Genomic DNA, 20697 nt, shown 5'->3' with positions numbered 1-20697 from the left:
GGAGGGTCTCCGCACTGAGCCTGTCAGCCAATCTGGATGCTGAGGAACCTGAAGCCCATGACACTTCCTCAGCATCTCCAGGGTAACCACTATTGTTTTGTTGATGCTGAGTGTGAGATCCTTACCCTGGCAGCACCTCATCAGGACTCCTGCCCAGATCCTGTAGCCACTTTTATTATTGTTCCTGATATGACCGATTCCTGTGGCATAATCAGCAAACCTGATACAGTTTCTCTTGAACTCCAGCTGTTTAGACAAAACAAAACAGAGCACATGGTTGTGGGTTTAGGCAGTATCCCCTAAAGGCCTCTGCAGTGAGGGTTACAGGCCATTTGGTTTCAGTTCCTTACAGCATGGGGTCTGCAGATGATCACTGAGGCCAGATCCCCTGGGTATGAAACAGCATGAGACGACGCTTCAGTGGAATCGTAGTAGTCCAACTGAAACCCACGTTAGCTCGGGCAGACAAAGTGACGGGGAGTGCTAGCTGTGCTCTGTGTTACAACCAGGGAAGAAGCTCATTAAATGGAAAAGAACTCAAAGCCATGCTGCTTAACAAAGGCCTTAACAGATAACACGGCCACTTGAGAACCCGTCAGTCAGTCAGAGTCTCAGAGTAGGCCCAAACTGACCATAAACAAGAACTATCTTTTCTTTAATGTCTCGTCTACCTTGAAAAAAATCAAAGAAAGCAAACCAAAAGTAGACATAAAAGGAAAGGTATTCCACCAACTGACTAGGCCACTCTAACAGACTAATATTCTTTGGCACACTACAGAGCAGACTTCTTATCAAGACAGCAGGGCGTGAGTGTGAATGACGCACATCGCACATGTTTCTGCTAGTTTGTTTGTATGTTTTTATTAGGTCATACATCCCTTTAATCTGTTGTAGGCATAATTGTTATTGGCCAGTAAAATCAGTGTTCTCACACTATTTCAGATCACACCTGCCTCTCCAGTACAGCATTGGTTCTCCCTCTCCTAATGCTAACCGTAACCCACAGCTGAAGCAAATGCCTGAATGCCTTTTGAAAGCTTATCGTGCTCTTAAATACCACGTTCTTTGGAACTCTCTGATACCAGCCTCCTTCCAACGGTTCCTCTCTCTATCTCGGTTATACATGCTCAATTATCATTATCTGAGTTTACAGCTGAGAATACTTTATAGCAGGTCTTTGGATGCAATACCAAAGTCTACCCTTTATTAGAGTGTAAGCTTTATGATTATAGGTTTTCTCATGTACTGCCATAAGTCAGATATGGTAACTACGGCTGTGACCACTGGGACAGCTTACACAGCTGATGGCGAGCTGTGATATCACAGATGTCATACGTCTTCATATCAGAAGTTCTGCAAAGTGTTGTAGTATTACCACTTGCATGTAAGGAATTTATATTTCAAATTACAATGTACAGGGTGTAATGACTTATGACAATGACCCAATAGCAAAACAAGCATGTTTTAATCAAATAAAAACTGGTAGTGTTACTAACACTGTTGCATTTTTTAATTTCTATTTTTTGTTCTGTTTGTATTTTCTTTATAAAGTTCTTGTAAAGACGCTTTCCTACTTATCCTATTCTTCTCTGAATATTTTTGCTTTATTGCTTTAAATGTCAACTACCGACACTTAAAACATGAATTTACTGATCAGATTTTTAAATATTATATTTATGTAAAGTTGCCAGTATTTCTGTATTCTTTGTGTCTGTGTTTGATCTGTATATCGATGTAAAGTGTTTTGTTTTTTAGTATTTGTACCGTTTATCTAGGTCTGTGCAGAGTTTAGCATGTTGAAAAACAAGGTCAGTGCCTTTCTACACATACCTCTGTTTACCCACAACCACGGAGTGACATTTTTAGGCTCTCACGGATTCTGTAAACACAAGTGTGCCATTTGGCAGGGAGCTGATGCCCTGTTCTTATGTGTGCACAGAGAAAGGCGAACATTTGGGAGTTTTTCCATTCTCAGAGCCGCGTGATTATAATGTAGCAGATTAATAAATATATCCATGACCAACACTATTATTTTTATTTTCAGTATATTTGAAAGTCTCCAAAATTATCACCAGTTTCTCTACATCTCTCTGTCTGATAGAGAAATTGGATAAATAAGATGTTATGAAGATTCAGTGTGGTTATAATGAGCAGATTAAATGAATTATTCTGAACAATTCACTCACAGGCTCGGAGCATATGTCCACCAGACCTTGCTCTTAACCTAGGATCCCACCACAGTATAAAAAAAGGTCTTGTTTACGTCTCCTGGCTTCTTACAAAAACACTGCTGTGTTTATTTCATCCGGCAGGGCCAAATAACATCCGTGACGTCAAAGAAGGAATGTTGCTGTGGAAAGGGAAGTTAGCACACAATGATTCCACAAAGTGTGCATGAGTGAGTTTCTTCAGAAGTGAGATTAGGCTGAGAAAAAACTACTTTTTCAGTAGAACCACAGCAGATCTGATTCGGTTCTGAGCTGTCCAAGGTACTGAATTAAATTTCAGGGCTGTGTTGCTTAACTTTCAGACCTGAATTAACTTGTTGTCACGTATGTTTGTTGCGACCTTGCAAAAAACACCAAGAGTTCTGTACTATTTTGTTAATTATAACTTAGACATACACAGACCTGTCTACGCTTGCAGCTGCACAAAAGCCCTGCTAAGTAATCCATTAACAAATCTTCCTTCAGTAGAGCATGGATACCTTGTTTTGTCATGGTCAGGTGGGTTGATATGCTTTAACTAGGTGAACGGACCTTATCTCTAGCTTGGCATTGCGGTGTTGAAGGACTGGTTATAGCTGTCAGCAGTTTGCTATGTGTGTTATGGTGAGTAGGTGTTGCAGAGTAAGCTGACTTGTAGGAAACCTTGTCACAAGAAACCTACCCATCAGCACTGGTACAGTGATATGATTTAACTAGAAGAGTGAGGTCAGCAAGAAACGATCTGGGAACATTTAAAGAACGGTGATTTATTTATAAAATCTTGATTGGTTGGTTCATCAGCCTTGGATTAAGCCTAAAGGCTAAAACGATTTTCCACTAGTGACTACAATTTTAAAAAGACAATTAAATCCTTGTCTAGGAATCCATACTTAGAATCTTAGGATAAATATAATACGGGAAAAAACGTTTGGAGTGAAATTGTACTGAGACATAGACAAAATTGATCACAATTCACCAGTATGTGTAAACTGTTCTTCTCACTAAATATCTTTTACTGGAGTACCAGAGTATATTTTACCAGAGTAAAAACCAGACCATTTCTAGTCTTTACAGTAGTCTGTAGATATAATGCAAGACACCTTATGTCAGAAAGGTAGTGGGTTTGACTTTTCATTTTGAGAGTTAGCTAAAAACTATATAAGTCCAGTTGCAAGCCTTCTTTAACTTTAACATATGTCCTGCCATTTGAAAGCCAACATATATTTTTCTTTCTTTATTGAATTAAAATAATGTAATGAGATAAGTTACATAAGAACATTATTTTATAGAATAACAACCTGGTCACTGGATATCAGAAATACAATCATACAAGGTGAAAAACACAGCACACACTACCCTGAATTGCCCAATTGAAAATAAATAAATAAATAAAAATTCCCCAAAATAATAAACAAAAATTCCATCCCCCAAAAAACTCTACAAAAGCATTATAAAAGCACCGATCAAAGCCTTTATGCCTGTGCTTGTGTGTAAAAATGAGTTGATGGCATTTTCTTTCCTGAGTGTAACCTCGCTCGCAGATTAGGCGCGAGGCATGCGCATGACGTCAACAACACGTCGCCTAGTATGCGATTGTTGAGTTCTTTTTTTCACGGTATAAATTAAAATTATTTTTGTAACACTTTTCTATATATTAAAAACGAGATAAATGAAATATAATTAATTTGGTCTGTAACAGAGTTCAACGCCTGACGAGCTCTAATAAGCTGGCGCACATGTGGCAGCAGCGCGGAACTGGTATAAACCTGTTTTACCCGGTATAACCCCCACGTGCACTAGCCCGTACATTAATGGTGAATGTCCGTACGCCTGCCATCTTATGCAACATAAAAGCCTGATCTACAAGCTTCTATCATTTTTTACTGTTAATCTAAAAATAAGAAACCAAACGGATCAAACGAGAAATCTTTTTTGAGGGGGTGGGGGGTGGGAATAGCTTCATTCACAGAAACAACACACACTTAACTAACGTTTATATATGACAATATACAATTATATATCTAGTAAAAAAAATTGCAATGTGTTACACAAGGTTTCCAGTTTCGAAGATTTCAAGGAGCAACAGCAGTGTAATAATTCAGGCCTACAAGTAGTGCAAAAATTACTTTAGTACTATATACATATGCATATATATATATATATATATATATATATATATATATATATATATATATATATATATATATATATATATTATTTATTTATTTATATATATAGACACACACACACATGTAGGCAGTGTTTTATGTGCATCTACTTGGGCTTCTTGCTTCGCGTTTTGAAAGCGCGTTCTCCCACAGAGTAGCACTAGTTACGCGCTCGTGCCCGAATACCGGCTCCAGCCGGTATAACAGTGCCAAGCTCCGAGCGCGAGGGAGATGAGGTACGGGACAGATGATGCTTACGCTAGCGAAGAGTATACCCACGGCTAGGACAGCACACTTAATCATGCATTAACCAGCGCGCAGGAAAAACCATCGCTCTGACTGTGTCGAGACAGCGTTTGCCGTTATGAGCTTTTTCAGATACAGGAACAAGCTGTTGGCAACTTTTTCCGCCTTCGAAACATAAGATGCCGCTTAGCTTGCCTAAAGAAACCTGAAAGTCTAATATCTTGTTCCTCAAACGGAGCGCCCACGACTATTGTACAGTTCCTCGGCGTTTGGGTAAGTAGCCAAACCCTTATAAATAAGTTGCGCGCTTGCAGAAGTGTCGGACCGTACGTCGCTAAAATGTCAGGCTTGGTGTGACCGTTTCTGTAATGTACATCCGATCTAAAACAGCACCGATGTCGGCAGTTTGCCTCGTCAAGTTAGGCGAGGTCTGCACCTCCTCCAGCAGCCCCGCACCGCCGCGCGATAAGGATGCTCGAGGCTGGACGTCTCGCTCGTGCGGAAGCTCGCGGGTGGAGGTAGCAGCCGCTTCAGCCACGACCAGTGTCGCCTGAATATTTGCCATTTATGGCAGTCACAGCGCACATTGATGACAACTGACGTGTGATCACGTTTTCGCATAATATAACATAGGGGGGGGGGGAGGAAAAATCAGCTGACTTTTTTTAAAACATGAGAAATTTGAAATAAATATTTGTTGTTAATGAGGTGAAGATTACATCACTGTTGAAACGTCCTTGAAAAGTGGCGTCAGTTCCGCCCTGTTCCATGTTGAGCTATTATATCATGGTCTCCGTCCTGACACGTTATCCGGTACACGTTGTGGAAAGCAGACAGGAAGTGAGCAACTGTACATGCAGCACAGCAGATGCCAAGAAGTAGGTGCTTATTAGTCCCAAATAGCAATAGCACCATTTCCAAAACTTCAGCAAAAGCTACATTTTCACAGTGCACACAAGGTATTAATGCCAGTGGCTAGAGTTGCAGGGTTGATATACTGGCTTGAGCATGGAGATCTGAAACATGTCCATACTCAAAGCACGTCAAACAGAATCTAGTTGTACTCTGTTGTACTAACAGTGTTGGTAGACAGCTTGTAGAGGTTTTATTCATCCATATAGTAAAGATAATCACACAGAAGAACTGTGTAAAGGCTGCATATACTGTTGGCATGATGTCCTTTACCATCACAAAGCTAGCAGTAGTCATCTACATCCAGTCTTCTCCACAAAGCGCTTGCACAGAGCAGCAGAGTATTTTTTGGTATCCAGTATCTGGTCAAGACTGAAACCAACCAATCAAACAAGTGGAATCAGGTGAGGTACCTGCTTGGGTTCAAATAAAACCTGGAGGCATGTGGGAAGCACGTGGGTCCTTTGTGGGAGAAGACTGGATCCCTCTGCTGTCCACATACCTCTCAGACACGGCGCGTTACCAGCCCGAGGAGCTAAAGGAAATAAAATCCACCGAGGTGCAACGGTGAAAATCGGTACCGTGCTGCTAGGTCTGCCCCTCAGACCGGTTCTGTGGCTCCTGCAATGTCTGATCTAACACCGTGTCACTTTCCTGGTCCACAGACAGTGAGCTGGATATGAGAGGACTTGTGTCCACTCTGAGGGCCTGTGCGATGCCCAACGTGTACGCCCAGGTCCCTGATGGGGGTTGGGGCTGGACCGTCGCACTGGCCTTCTTCTTCGTGGAGGTCTTCACCTACGGCATCATCAAGATCTTTGGGATCTTCCTGCAGGACCTCACGAGTCACTTCGCCGAGACGAACAGCCGAGTGTCATGGGTCATTTCCATCTGCGTTTTCGTGATGACCTTCACAGGTCAGATGGCTAAGACTCATAGAAATCTATTTCGGTATAAAAATTTATTCTAGAAAGGCAACATTTCAGGATTGTTTCCTGACTTACTTTTACCAAAACTATGTCAGATCTTTTAAGTCACATTGCATCAGACAAACTCTCTCGTTGTAAGCAGGAGAGCGTTTTGCAAATGGGGCATTACAGAAAATCCTGACTGAGTAATGATCAGTCACAGTGTAAGAAACACTGATGGCAATTAGAAGGCAGAATTCATAAGTCAGAGAATCACGTGAAACACGACACTTCCCTAGTGTTCCTAATGACACACGATGCTTACGTAGTGTTCCTAATGAGAAAGGAGTGTTCCTGATGAACAGTCAGGGCCGAGCTTATTCCCCTGCCTGCCGAGGTGGAACTAGCTTGCAGGAAGGACACAATTTGCAACCGAGAGACAAGAACGGACCTCAGGAGGAGGAGACCCAGCGCACGCACTGCTTCATATGTTCCACTCCTCCACTAAAGTTAAAAGGCTGTGATTTCCCTCTGTGATCTATGCATTTATTTATTTTTAGCATGGAGTGTGATGCAGTGATCCGTGTTACTGAGATCTGTGTGTGTGTGTGTGCGCGCGCGCAGCCCCGCTGTCCACAGTGCTGAGTAACCGATTTGGATACAGACCTGTCGTCATGCTGGGCGGCTTCCTCATCGCCCTCGGCACCTTCGCCACGGCCTTCACCTACTCTGTCACGCAGATGTATGTCACCGTGGGCCTCGTCTCAGGTACTTGTGCTCTCTGTTGTGTGTGTGAGTAAAACAGTAAAAGAGTGTGCTGGCTGTCGCCATGTTGCAGAAAGTAAAATAAATAAATATATGAAATTCTTCAGTTTCTTGTACAAACTTCGGCCAGAGGGTGACCCCTGCAGGAGTGGAACAGTTACCCTGCAGGGGTAATGAACTGCAACACCTCTGCTACATGACTGCAATGTAACAACATTCAGGATGCCACCAGGCCAAAGTTAAAACTATGCAGTCCAAAGTTACAGTCTAACTATTTGTTTAAACGTTCATTCCACCCTCCCGCCATCTCCATGCAACTGGATCACTGTACAAATGCAATCTATGCTTGTAACACTAGTTTTCCTGATGACATCATTCATTCACAGTTTTTCTTGAAGCTTCTGAGAGGGAATCCAAGCAGTGCTCCACTGATGCGCCCTTTTGTTCTTACAAAGTCATGATTCCACCTGTCATTTGTTTTGACAATACGATCATTTGTAGTTTAATTTGCCTGCATAGGCGCTGATGTGCCTGATCAGACACCAGTGATGAAAATGACTAGCCATTCTGATTTGTTAATATCAATTACTTTTTAACTTGATCTTTATTGATTTTTTCCTTTTCTTTCTCCACCACTGCACTGCTAGCTTTCCCTACAACTTAGAAACACTTTTTTGGCCAAATGTACCCTAATCCGCCAATTTTTGTTTGTTTTTCTCCTTGTCTCTTTTTTCTCTCTCTCTCTCTGTCTTTGTTTTTTTTTTCCTCTTACATACAGTTTTTCTTTCAGAGAAGTGTCTGCCGTGCCATGGACGCCAGTGGCCTGTTGTGCATGGTGTGCTTTACCGGCCCTTGGCCTGTAGGGGGCGCCAGTGGCTGTGATCTCCCTTTGTGCTGTTTGTTCACAGGCCTGGGCTACTGCCTCACCTTTCTACCCACAGTCACCGTCCTCTCACAGTACTTCAGCAAACGGCGCTCCCTTGTTACGGCGGTGGCCTCAACCGGAGAGTGCTTCTCCCTCTTGGTTCTGGCTCCAGGTATGGCGCACGCTCATGCCCCACCACGCCAAAGAGCTTTATGGAGAGAGGTCACTCTTGTACTTGGCCACCTGGGCCCACTTTCCCCCACCAAAGTATCGTAGTACTAAGAACACTCCCTTCATGTCGAAGTAATGGTTGCGCAGAGGTCCTCAGTAGATCAAGACCCAAGATTCGACTTGTGCACCATTAATTGTTATTCCTCCAAGCATCACGTGACCTGTTGCAGCTCCTACGTCATGCCTCACGAGCCCGCTGTGTCCCCCCTGCTTTCACAGCCTTCAGCAGCCTGAAAGATCAGGTGGGCTGGCGGAGGTGCCTGATGGTCATTGCCCTGCTGCAGGCCTCCGTCATCGTGTGCGGAGCCCTGCTCAAACCCATCATCATCCAGCCCAGGTCCTCCACAGAGGAGAAGCAGGAGATGCAGAGTCCTCAGCTGGCCCTCAGACAAGGCCAGAGCAAATATGAGCTGGAGAACGAATTCACGTGCACCTCCATCGACTCCGTGGACTCGGGCGTGCAGACAGACTTGGCAGAGGGCCCAGCCCAGACCGCGCATCCGGAGCTGGAGGGAGGAGAGAGTGTGGGGGGGGATGGGGGAGAGGTTTCCGCCCTGCCCTCCACCCCTCTCAGACAGCCTCCACAGCGGGCGGAGGAGCCGGAGGAGCCGTCTCCGCCTCGCCGGGGCCTGCTCGACGTCTCCGTGCTCAAGGACGGCGGCTTCATTTGCTATTCGCTTTTTGGACTCTTCGCCACACTGGCCTTCTTTGCCCCACAGCTCTACATCATCGAGCTCAGCGTCGGCTGCGGCATGGAGCGCGAGAGTGCCACCTACATGCTGTCCACCATGGCCGTGGCCGAGATCCTGGGCCGCCTTTCCATCGGCTGGGTCCTGAATCGTGGGCTAGTCCGTAAGCTATACATCCTGCTCGTGTGCACAGCCCTGCTCAGCCTCGTGCTCGTCTTCTTCCCCTTCGTCACCGAGTTCTGGGGCTTGGCGTCCTGCTGCGCTGCCTACGGCTTTCTGCTGGGCACCGTAGCCTCCACCCACATCCCCATGCTGGCTGAGGACGATGTGGTAGGCATCGAGAAGATGCCCACGGCCGCAGGAGTCTACGTCTTCATCCAGAGCTTTGCCGGGCTGGCCGGTCCACCCCTAGGAGGTAAAAGCACTACCGCAGATATCTGCACTCACGCTGCGTCAGTTTCGGTCATCGCTTCCTAACTGGAGTTACAGGTTTTACTTGTTGACCCTGGACATTAGTATGTGGTGTTTTTGTTTTAATCTGCATGTTTTTGCAGGTGTGCTGGTTGACATCACGCACAACTACGGCTCAGCGTTCTACTCCAGCGCGGCTGGGGCGGGGCTTGGGGCTCTGGTCCTGGGACTCGTGCGCCCGGCCAAGGCCAGACTCAGACGCTACCAGGAGAAAAGTGTGGCGGAGCAGGAACGAGAGCAGGACACAGACGACAGCGACAGCGTGCCAGCTGACTTCTTGGAAGTGGACATGGTTGACGAGAGTCGGCCCGATTTAGCCGTCTGAGAACTTCCAGCACACACAAACACACACGACTTCAATAATCCTCCCAAAGATGGACGTTATCAATCCTTTTTTTGAAGCGTCATTTTCTTACCCCTTTTGAATTTCAGGTTTTCTTTTTTGGACCAAATGAAACCTCAGGCCAGTTGACAGTCACATAAAAATAGCCATTTCTACTCGCCTTTATTTAAATTACATTGCTGCAAGTCTTACTTTAAACTGAAAGAGACTTTTATTATATTCTTTCTACTTGTTTACACCAGTGGTATTTTTGCCTGTTGATTGTTTAAGCATTAGTCATTTCCGGTTAATGGAAATCAAGCTTGTTTTTTACATCACAGCATAGATGGTAAGAACTTTAAAGAACTCTGATTTCAGTGATGCTATGACAATTTAACCTCTCCCCTGGCTTTGGTACACTATCTGCAAAACATGCTCCATCTGAATCGGAGGAGATGACGAAGACCCACGGATGGATCGTCAGCTGCACGTCTTCCATGTTGCATACCTTTGTACAAATCTCGTTGGATGAATAAGAAGAAAGAGTGTGGGTTGTTTTTTTATTGTCATACCCCCGCTGATGAATGCATGTCTTAACTCTTGCATGGAGAAGCTTCTGAAGACCTCAACAGATCAGCCACACAAAGATTTGTCATTCAGAGTGAATGAGTTAGAAATACTTCAGTGTCACTGAGTTTTTTTTTTAAATTTTTTTTAACTTTATAATTTTTATGTAATTCACTAGTAAACTTGAATCTAGGTGATATTTATGAACAATGAACAACAATGTAAGTGAACACGGCAGTTAATTTGGACTGCAGTGTTTGAGGCATGTACATGAACTTTTGACTTGAATTCACTCACCTAATGACTTGAACAGCTTTGATGGTTCAGCAGCCACATTATTGCACTTATGTTTTAATATTCTATCATTTTAACAAAATAAATGAATTCATTTAAGTGGAAAATTATGCACTGAAACGCCAACTGCTGTAGTGCAACTATTATTTACATTAAAATAAATTCAGGTATTTATTTTTTTGTTGCTTCTGGGGATTCACCATGACGAATGTGTTTATCTGAATCTCAGTGCGCTTTGGCAGAGTTCTGCAGGGATATATTTTAAAGACCCCTAAACTACGTCTTCGTGTATATGAAAATGCAGCAAATTTGTACTATATAAAGTGTCTATTAGCCCAGTGGGTAGCAGATATTTCAGAGAAGTAGCCCATTTGAACAGTCCAAAATGAATTACCATGAAAAAAAAGTGGTCCAAGACTGCCACCTAGTAGTAGTTTAGCAGTTTAACAGCTCAAGTATATACACAATTCCGAACATTTAGGAGAAAAAGCAAAACACTGAGCTCTTACCTTCCCTCTCCACACAGCTCAGTTTCCAACATTATAACAGCTTACTCCTAGTACACTGTTTTTAGTTTGATATTTGTGATCACTGCTTGTGCAGCAGTTTTCAGCTCACCAGACTAAAGTCAATGACCACTGCACGGCTGAGGGATCGTTTTCTTTAGTTTTATTGAGAGCACGGAAGAGAGTGAGAAAGCAGGTTAGACTGTACACAGAGCAGTTTCTGCAATTCTGTACTGTAAGCTTTTAGTAAGATTACAATTATGTAAGGAAAAATCCACAGAACGCATATCTGAAACATTTAAGTACAGAATTAAAAAAAGACTTCAAAAGTTCGGAGGCATCAAAACGAGGCAATGATAAAAGCTTTAGTTTAGCCTTGCATTATTCTAAAAAAATCTTGCTTTTCAGGGAAGAGGAAAACCGAATTTAGTCACTTCTGATCATGATAATTTAATTTTTTTCTCTTCTATTTTCACAAAAATATGGTAACTCAGAAGCAAACTGCTTACGCGCCATTATCATTCCCAAGGAGACTACAGAAAACCTGCATTAGAACTGGGACATCAATCTTCTGGATGTCAGTGGAAACTTTCTGTTGTTGTTTAAATTTTAACACTATAAAACACTCATTCCGTCACACGTGAACAGTGCAGTCAGGCATGGAAATAAAAGTTAATTAAGTAGTGTATCTGTGTCTTAATTACAGCATTGCCCTGCCTTTCACACAGGTTAACTGGGAACAAATCTCAACCCCTGTGGTAATGACTTGTCACTACTATAAAATAAACATACACAGGGAGGTATCCATTTCAGCAGAAAGCATGACTGCAATAAAGCCAATTGCAGGTCTGGTCTTCCACCAATCAGCACAGGTCTAATGACATTATCTTGACCATCTGTCCTCAGATAAGCCAGAGTTGCAGAGCAGTAGTGTGCACGCAAGCACACGAAGCTGCCATGCAGCGGGAGTCAGAAACCTGCAGCCACAGGGCGCTGTGTCTGTTCCGGTAGGCACACCGCAGCTGGGTTTTTAGTGAGGTTGATTTCCCTCAAAGGCAACACAGATACACTTAAGACACATAGACCAAGGAGTGCATTGAGTCTCAGTGAATAGCAAGCACGTTATAGCAGCAAACAGCCTCCGTTTACCAGCAAAAATCTGAACCATGTCAACAAACTAGGATAAAAACTGTTTAACTGCACACTGTTTAGAAGAACATCAATTTTATCAACTTATTTAGTATACCTAGTTTGTGGGTTTGATTCCAGCAACATATAGCTGCAATCGTATTTCATGTCAACTTTCAAACCATTTAGTCAGCTGCTGTCTGAAATCTGAGAGCTCCTTGTTTTGCAAGGAACGTTTGACCTCTGCATTCCTCTCCTAGGAACGGTTGGCAACATCTGTGCAAGGTGACAAACACCAGATGCAGAACCCCCCCTCCAACAAAATGTCACACTAGAAACAGCTCAGTCTATGGACTGTAATGGGACGAGCTTCAGACACACAAGCATCTTTCCAGTTCCAAACACAACGTTGAACTCTATTAACCCGAAGTGTAGTCTAGAAGTTTCATTGCAATGCCAGTGAGCATTGTAAGTCCCAGACTTGAATCGCAGCTGCTGACAGCAATCACATAAAAGTCTTTTCTGTTTCAGCACTTGGCACTTTGTGGGCACAGAGACTGGCACAGGAGTACAGTGGAAGTGGAAAAAGGCACACAGTCAGGCGCAACGGTCGGGTTTGAGAAGCCCACAGCCCCTCGGGCCTGGGCCATGGAGCAGAACTCTTTATCCAGACAAAGCGCTCTGGCCCAGCTGTGGCCTTCAGAGCCTGAATGCATAGGTGTGTATGCTGGCACCAGTCACAGATGAGGCTGCCACACGGCCCGGACGCACCAGCCAAAAAGCAGCAATTCTGAATCAGTGAGAAACAAGAGCATACTGGGAAGATATTAAATGGCAGTGAGCATAGAAAACAACATTAACAACAACAAAACGCCAACAAAAATGTTACATCATCAGTGTGGGTTACATATCTGTTAGAAAAAAAGTGAGCTGCATACTATACATTTAAACACCTGATATAAAACAGTATACTGGTTGGACATGGCACTATACAGGTAGCTATAATCAACAGAGATTGGTTAGGAGCAGAACACCATCCCTTTATGTCACTGATGCCGGTGGAGGAAACAGCTATTTAAGAAACTGGTACCTTTTAAATCAGGGCAATTGTGAATAAAGAAGTTTTTTTAAAAACAAAAAGTGGATAAATCTGTTGATAAATCTGTTGATTGTGGTAAAAAAAAGTAAAACAATTTAAATTAAAACTAAAGCAAAAAGACAGCACTTCCCCTTTTCTGATGGGCATGCGTCAAAGGAAATCTAAAACAGGAACCCTGCTGACGTAGTGGATGGGGGACACAAGAGTTCAGCAGGCTTCTATTTCCCAAGTACTGATGGGAGTTTTCTGGGTGTTTACTGAAGGCTAATGACACACAAACGCTCAAATTCTTCTTCAAGCTCCGAAGTGGTCGCCGTCCAGCCCTGAGTCTACGCTGTGACTCCTGTGTCTGTCCACGGCAGAGTGCTCCAGCACACGTTCACCGTAACTGGTCTGCCACTGAAACATGCTCACACTACGCAATAAATTTCAACATAACCCTAACAGAATTTATCAGCGGGGCCAAATCTGATAAAAGTGTAAACCTGTGAAATATAATTTAAGAAATCTAATAGATACATATGCATATGCTTATATAAAGAAAATAAAAAACAAAAAACAAAAAAACAAAACCACAGCTGATCAGAAACCTACAGGTAAAAAAAGAAAAGATGCAATTACAGCCAAGTAGGTACTGACAAAACACCAGAAGGAGGCTCAGAACATTGTTCCTATTACAATGATAAAACGTAAAAGGCTTTGTTTAATCTGCTAAACCCTTTGCTATGTGGTCAGTAATACAAGGGCAAGAAGGTGACCGCTGAAGGACAGTGTTGGGATATCTGCCCACTTCCTCTCCACCAACCATGTACTGGTCAGTACCTCGGGGGAAGAAAACACATCGGCTATGGCACCTCCAGTAATCATGCACACCTTCTCATGGCAAACTGAACAAAGGCAAACAGGAGCATAGGATCTCTATCTCTCTCTCTCTCTCTCTCTCTCTCTCTCTCTCTCTCTCTCTCTCTCTCACACACACACACACACACCCACACACACACACACACACACACCTACACACACCCACACCCGACCCTAAGCTTGCCGTCTACAGTGTGGTGGAGGGGCAAGAGGAGTCGGGGGCCCACACGCACTCCGCAGACAGCTAAGCCCATTTCCCCCACAAAGGCCCGAGTCAGGACTAGTCAGAAATGTTACTGAATGGAGCACAGACTTGCAGAAGAGGGCGTGGGACAGGCGTCAGTGACACAGAGAGACCAGCATCACTGCAGCATGAGCTGCTTGAGGTTGTCGTGCAAGATGGTGTCCTTGACATCGCGGAAGACAAGGCGAATGTTCTCCGTGTTGATGGCCGTGGTGAAGTGGTGGTAGAGTGGCTTCTGCTGTTGATCCCGCCGCTTGTTACGGAAGCACGCCACCAGGAACTTCTGCACATCCTCCAGGCTGTGTGGGTCGCCTGTGTACTCGGAGAAGTAGTCCGTGATGGCCACCGTGTTAACCTTCTCCTCCAGCAAGTCCGTCTTGTTGAGGAAGAGGATGATAGAGACGTTGCTGAAGACCCGGTTGTTGACGATGGTCTCGAAGATGCTCAGAGACTCCGTGAGGCGGTTGGTCTGGCGGTCCTCCATCAGCACCTGGTCGAACTCACTAGAGGACACGAGGAAGAGGATGGAGGTCACACTGTCGAAGCACTCGAACCATCGCCGCCGCTCTGACCGCTGGCCGCCCACGTCCACCATCTTGAAGGGCACGTTCTTGATCTCAAAATCGTACTCGTGGATGCCTTTGGTGGGCTTTCGGGCCAGGAGGATGTCCTGCTGACTGGGAAGATAGTCCTGAAGACAGAGACATTACAGCACAGATGAGATGGTGCTGAAGACAGACAAACAGAGCATAAGGACACTTCCAGATGGCCTTAAAGGCAGAAAGCAGGTGTGAGTAATTAAATATTATATAAGAAAACACTTGATATGCAATGTGTTCACTTTCTTTTGCCAACAACACACACAAAAACAAACAAACCACACCCAATGAAAAAAATAATTGAAAATCAAGTTTTATTCAATGCAATAAAAAAAAATAAATAAAAAAAAAACTTAAGGAAGACGCCCTTGTTAATATGGAGACTTCTGTACAGTCTAAAGTTGATTTATTAGGGTTTTTTTTTTTTACATTTTTTCTTTTTAAATGAAACATTTGTCAACGTTCTAGGTGTAATGACAAGAGCGACGGTGCATAAATGAAGCATACCGTCACAAACCACCACCGTGCCATAGCCACCATGTTGCTCTGTCGATGCTTATGACAAAATAGTCACCCCGAACATCCTGTCCCAAAACAGACATGATTGCGTGCGTCTTACTTGGAGCTCCCAAAAAACATGTACTAAATCTTGAGGTCTCTAAACCCAGGACAAGCACATTTCTGTTGCTTACTAGGGCTTAAAATTCCACAACGAACACAACCAAGAGCATTACAACAGGGAACATGCACACATTTGCAAAATAAACTGAAGGGTATTTGTTAACATTTACATCTGAGCGTCGGCAGAAACAGGAACAAGATGTGCATTCGAGAACACTCACAAAGGACCAGCACGGTTTAGAAGGATGAGGTACAGAAGGGCTAGATGTGGATGCGCAGACATCTGGAAGGGAAGGGTCTTGATTTATGCATTTTAGCACTGTTGGAGATATGCCTGACCATTACCTCCTGTGACTCTATGGAGACTCACACATGCTGTTGCTGACTTCAGGGATATACAAGCAGAACTATGTATGTTTCTAAACATGCCTTCTGTCACAGGCTTTATGACCAATGAACAGGCCTTATGAAGCCAAGGATCTTCTCATTCGGATAAGCAAAAGAAGCTACTTGCGCACGCACACACACACGGGCGTACGTACACACACACACACACACACATATATACACACACACACACACACACACACACTCTATTTCCACTGTACACATACACACTTGCATAGAGACGTATGTTGCCCTTTAGCATTGGGGGAAACAACCACACCTTGTTGTGACCTCTGTGTGCTAAACAAGGCCGTTGCCAGGAACACACACTGACTCTGGTCTAAGAAGAAATCCTTAAAACTGTTTCGGTTTCTGAATGAGCAATATGGAAACGCTCATGATAAAGACAGAGTTTGTCAAGGCCATGTGTACTAAATACTCGCATACTGAACATCTGATGAAGAAAACTTACTCTGAACTGATACGAGAAACCGAACCTTTACAGGGCAAGATTATCTGTTAACACAAGGTGGTGGGGGTACATCTCTCTGTGCTGACATGCACGTCATGATGTGGAGCTGGGCTACTTGGTCTTTAGGGATGTGCCTGCTGTGTGAGGAGAGGTGTGTGGGGTGTGTCCCCACAGCATTTTAGTATCTTCACAGAACCTTAATGCTAGTACAACCAGGAAAGAGGGTAAGAACACAAATCAGGCTAGACCCAGCGGGACAGGTCTTCATCCTGCCATGCTCAATCCATGCCGCCTGTCTGAGCATGCTCAGTAAGTAGCATGCAAGAGCACACACACGTGCGCAGTCACACATGCACGCACTCACTGGCACATACACCAGGCATTCTGTGTCTAAACAGAGAAGCACTCACAAACACTTCCGTCAAAGAGTGCTCTCTCTCACACACACACACACACACACACACACACACACACACACACACACTACCGCTGAAGAGCACTCGTAAGGCACACATACTGCGACAAAATTCCAACCATGTGAAGTTACCATACTGAAGAAGTCCCTACAGCCCTTTAAAAACACACACACACACACACACACACACACACACACACAAACAAAACCCTACAATGTTGTCAATGAAAACTGATATACAGCTAACAACATGCAAGCGTGCAAGCACGCACACACACTTTCCAACATCAAGTGTCCACCTCCCCCCTGCCCCCGAAGCCCACTTGGAGACCCCCAGCATTTCCTGTGGGTTTCCGTTGCTAGGGCGACTGCAGAAACAAGCCGGTCATCAGGCTTGGAGGGTGAACACATGCCAACCATCTGGCTCAGGACACCGAGCTGTCCATAACTCAAGGTTCCACCCTCAGGGAGGCGTGTCTAGTGTCAGAATCTCAAACAGAGAGACAGTGGAATGAACAAAGGGCAAAGCACAGAGGGCACAAAAACAGAAATCAAAGAAACAATAGTAATCTGGAAAATAAACTTGCAATTTCCTTCCAGGGCAGAGCAAATGTTGGTCTTCAAAATGCTTTAAATGAAATTGTATCAAACACCATTCATATACATTGCATACATTACATTCATCAGTATGACAGTTGTTGGGCTCCCTTTGAAGGGAACCCCTGACCGTGGGGCTACTAGCACTGGTTGAGCTACAAGAGCAACATGCTTACAGTACCATCATCACAAACCAGTCCAACGTCATCTAGTGCTTTAGTGGGTGCACATCAAATCCTGTGAGCCTGATCTTTATGAGAGCAGATCACAAAACCACAAACTTCCTCCCTGCACCAAGAGCACAAGATAGACCCATACATCTGACGCCAAACGGCGCTTACATGACGTAAAGGCCACCGAGCCGAACGGGGCTAGCAGCGCACCTCTCACTGCACCGCCCCAGAACACACAAACACCTCGGTACACTTCCAATTAATAGGTCAGCGCCAACAAAGGCCATGGCTGGCAAAGCAAACGGAAGAGAGGAATGAATAAGTGGATGGACGGGGGTGGCTAATGAAGTCGCAGAGAGCAGCACGTGTCTTTGGTGAGTGTGGTAACAGAACAAACATGATCGTTTGGCAGGAGCAGAGCAGTTATACAGACGTGCTGAGCACTGCCAGGCAAGCAGGCACACTTCTGCTGGGCCTCCTGTAGCGCACAGTCACTCTCACTTCCTTCTGGGAGTTTTGCAGCTCTGTGGCAGCACCACACCCTTGGAGCTGCGTGACAACAGCGTTGAGAACCAGACACACACACACACACACACACACACACACACACACACACACATATCCGGCCAACCACTCGCTGTCAAACACACTTCTGCTGCCCACACACAGCGCATCACTGCACACTACTCAGAAAACACCACTGCATCACGGGCCTGATTCTTAACCAAACCAATCTGAGACAATGTGGAACTCGAACGTGTGGGTGGCAGGGACTAAGGTGGCAAATGCAGGTTAATACTGTGTAGTTGCAGGTGAATTTGTTTAACGCAAATAAAAACAACACAAACGTATAATGCAATTGAAACTGAGCAATTTGTGACACTGCACAGTACAGAGGGAACGAAAGGATGCACTGATTTCACTTAGACACCATCAAAGAGACACAGGGGTTTACAGAGAGCACATAGCAGTAACCAGCAACCAATGGATAAAAAGAATCACCTCAGGTCAAGTAACTTTGTAGCAATCAAACAATGTGGTGCTATATCACAGGAGTCCTCTTCAGAGTTAACCTCCCAGGAAGAGACAATGGTCAAAAACACTCATCTAATGACAAATGAACAAGCACTGACGCTGGAGAGACCCACGATCACTTATTTTACAGAACAAGCCCGGCAAATGTTCTGTTTAATACAACATGCTTCAGATACCAATAAGACAACTAAGAGTCTCATTGTTGAGACAAAAACCTAAAACTGCAAGCCATAAAAGACCAGAGGAGTTAATAAAACTGGAGTTAGCTGATCTTAATCAGGTAGAGGATAGTACATGGAAAATCAGGCTCAGAGGACACAGCTGCCATGGAGTCACTTACCATCATGGAAACAGCCCAGTTGGAGAAGATGAGCATACTTTTGTAGGAATACCCATACCATCTCAAAACAGAAAGATCGTTTTAAGATTATGAATGGTAACGCAAGTAAGGCATCATAAAAAATATAGTTCAAAATAATGTCATTTGCTATCTAGTTACATAGTAACGATGGTTTCCACTGACATGTAGCGCCTTGTCGACCTCATTCTCAGCCTACCGGCCTCAACAACAAACTGTGTAGGAAACGTCAATCAAATGAGGTCAGTGAAGAGAGAGGGAAGCGCCCATCTTACAATCAGCAAGCCTGTGTGGGCTGTGACCCAACCCCTGTCCTCTCCTCAGGCATCAGGCTAGCACCTGGCCAAGAAGCCCAGAATTCATGAATGGGAAGAGGGATGCTCAGGAACACACCTGTGAAACTCCACAATCTGACTGTGACTGGTGGCAGGGGCACTGAACTGGGATTGGGGATAAGGATGGAGGAGATATGTTTTGGGGGGGTTTTTTTGGCCAAATTTAACAAACATAAGCACTGGTTCATGGTTCGTGCGTGTGTGTGTGCACTCATCATGTAAAAAATACTGATCACAGTGGCAGGTGAACAAACAAAAAAAACCTTCCAACTCTGTAGGGGAGGGAGCATAGAAGATATAAGCTGATCCTGGTAAATATTTTTATAAAACACATTGCTTACCGGCATTCCAAGTTTTTCCAAGTTATCCAAGAAATATTTTACGGATTCACCCTGTGGAAGAAAAGCACAAGCAATGAGTTACAATGTGAAAACACTGTACTGACATCTGAATTACAATGTGAAAGCACTGTACTGAAATTTGAATTATAATGTGAATGCAACACATTTAAGACTGTGTTCCTTATTTGGTTTCAAAGAGCACGTCAGATCATATTTTTGATTAAAACATTCCCAAAGCAGTCCAAGCTTTCTAACACAAACACAAGGATGCAAAAACATGGGAGGTTTTCTTCACAGCTAAATATTTAGAACACAATCCTTGTTAAACAAGCAAAGAAAAAGAAGAGGCAGAAAGAGTCCTGTAAAGTCCTGTAAAGCAGTGACAGCAGTACAGCTACTGATTCCAAGTTTCACATTCTAATAGCAGTTTAACACAGTCACACTGGAGATATTTTTCAAATGCATCTGTCCGTAATAGATAATCTTCACATAAACTGATTGCTTATACCACCAAGACAAATTGTCATTTGTTCTGTATATTTAATTCTGATTATTTAAAAACAAACAAACAAAAAAAAACAGCCTCAGGGCAGCAGGAACAAACAAATGATTCAATGGGTAAATCATGGCGACTGAACAGCTGAAAGGCTGCATGGTCTGACCACAGGACCGCAGTCTCGACGTGCACTGCCATCTGTCGAGACACCCCTGGCCTTGCGTGCCTGTGCAGCCACTGTCTCGTCAAGTGCACCTAAGCCAACAGTAAGACCTTACAGGTGCACGCAAATAATCAGCCGGCGCACGCACGCACTAACAAAACAACCACTGCTGCAGGAAAAAGAGAAATGGGGGGAAAACCAATCACCTGCAAGCACGGGGAG

The 20697-nt window shown here is 44.2% G+C and overlaps 2 protein-coding genes across 3 annotated transcripts in view; one reads left to right on the top strand and one right to left on the bottom strand.

Moving 5' to 3' along the window:
- The first annotated feature begins 4483 nt into the window (after nucleotides 1-4483).
- On the top strand, nucleotides 4484-10771 carry slc16a6b (solute carrier family 16 member 6b). Of its 2 annotated transcripts, XM_027014738.2 has the most exons (6): nucleotides 4484-4894; nucleotides 6199-6450; nucleotides 7066-7209; nucleotides 8115-8243; nucleotides 8522-9406; nucleotides 9546-10771. In XM_027014738.2, the coding sequence occupies exons 2-6, from the start codon at nucleotides 6213-6215 to the stop codon at nucleotides 9785-9787; spliced, it is 1638 nt and encodes a 545-aa protein (XP_026870539.2). In that variant the 5' UTR covers nucleotides 4484-4894; nucleotides 6199-6212; the 3' UTR covers nucleotides 9788-10771. The 2 variants fall into 2 exon arrangements, with proteins under 2 accessions (XP_026870539.2, XP_026870540.2); XM_027014739.2 differs by lacking the exons at nucleotides 4484-4894; nucleotides 6199-6450 and having other exon boundaries at nucleotides 7103-7209; nucleotides 7985-8243.
- A 526-nt stretch (nucleotides 10772-11297) lies between these two features.
- The window catches only part of gna13b (guanine nucleotide binding protein (G protein), alpha 13b), a 20426-nt gene continuing 11026 nt past the window's right edge, over nucleotides 11298-20697 (bottom strand). Inside the window, exons 3-4 of the mRNA XM_027014689.2 lie at nucleotides 19817-19867; nucleotides 11298-15174 (exon numbers count right to left, since the gene is read on the bottom strand). Coding sequence (XP_026870490.2) covers nucleotides 14602-15174; nucleotides 19817-19867 — 624 coding nt within the window. The 3' untranslated portion in view covers nucleotides 11298-14601. The remainder of the gene's footprint in view (nucleotides 15175-19816; nucleotides 19868-20697) is intronic.

This window comes from Electrophorus electricus, chromosome 1 (assembly GCF_013358815.1).
Source record: "Electrophorus electricus isolate fEleEle1 chromosome 1, fEleEle1.pri, whole genome shotgun sequence".
NCBI classification, from domain to species: domain Eukaryota; kingdom Metazoa; phylum Chordata; class Actinopteri; order Gymnotiformes; family Gymnotidae; genus Electrophorus; species Electrophorus electricus.
This window is presented reverse-complemented; position numbering and strand designations above follow the sequence as displayed.

What these genes read in the sequence shown, in the direction of transcription:
- slc16a6b (XM_027014738.2), top strand. Translation starts at nt 6,213, where the DNA reads ATGAGAGGACTTGTGTCCACTCTGAGGGCCTGTGCGATGCCCAACGTG. An exon ending in CACCGTGGGCCTCGTCTCAG is followed by an intron (nt 7,210 to 8,114) that starts GTACTTGTGCTC and finishes GTTTGTTCACAG; the next exon opens with GCCTGGGCTACTGCCTCACC. An exon ending in CCTCTTGGTTCTGGCTCCAG is followed by an intron (nt 8,244 to 8,521) that starts GTATGGCGCACG and finishes CTGCTTTCACAG; the next exon opens with CCTTCAGCAGCCTGAAAGAT.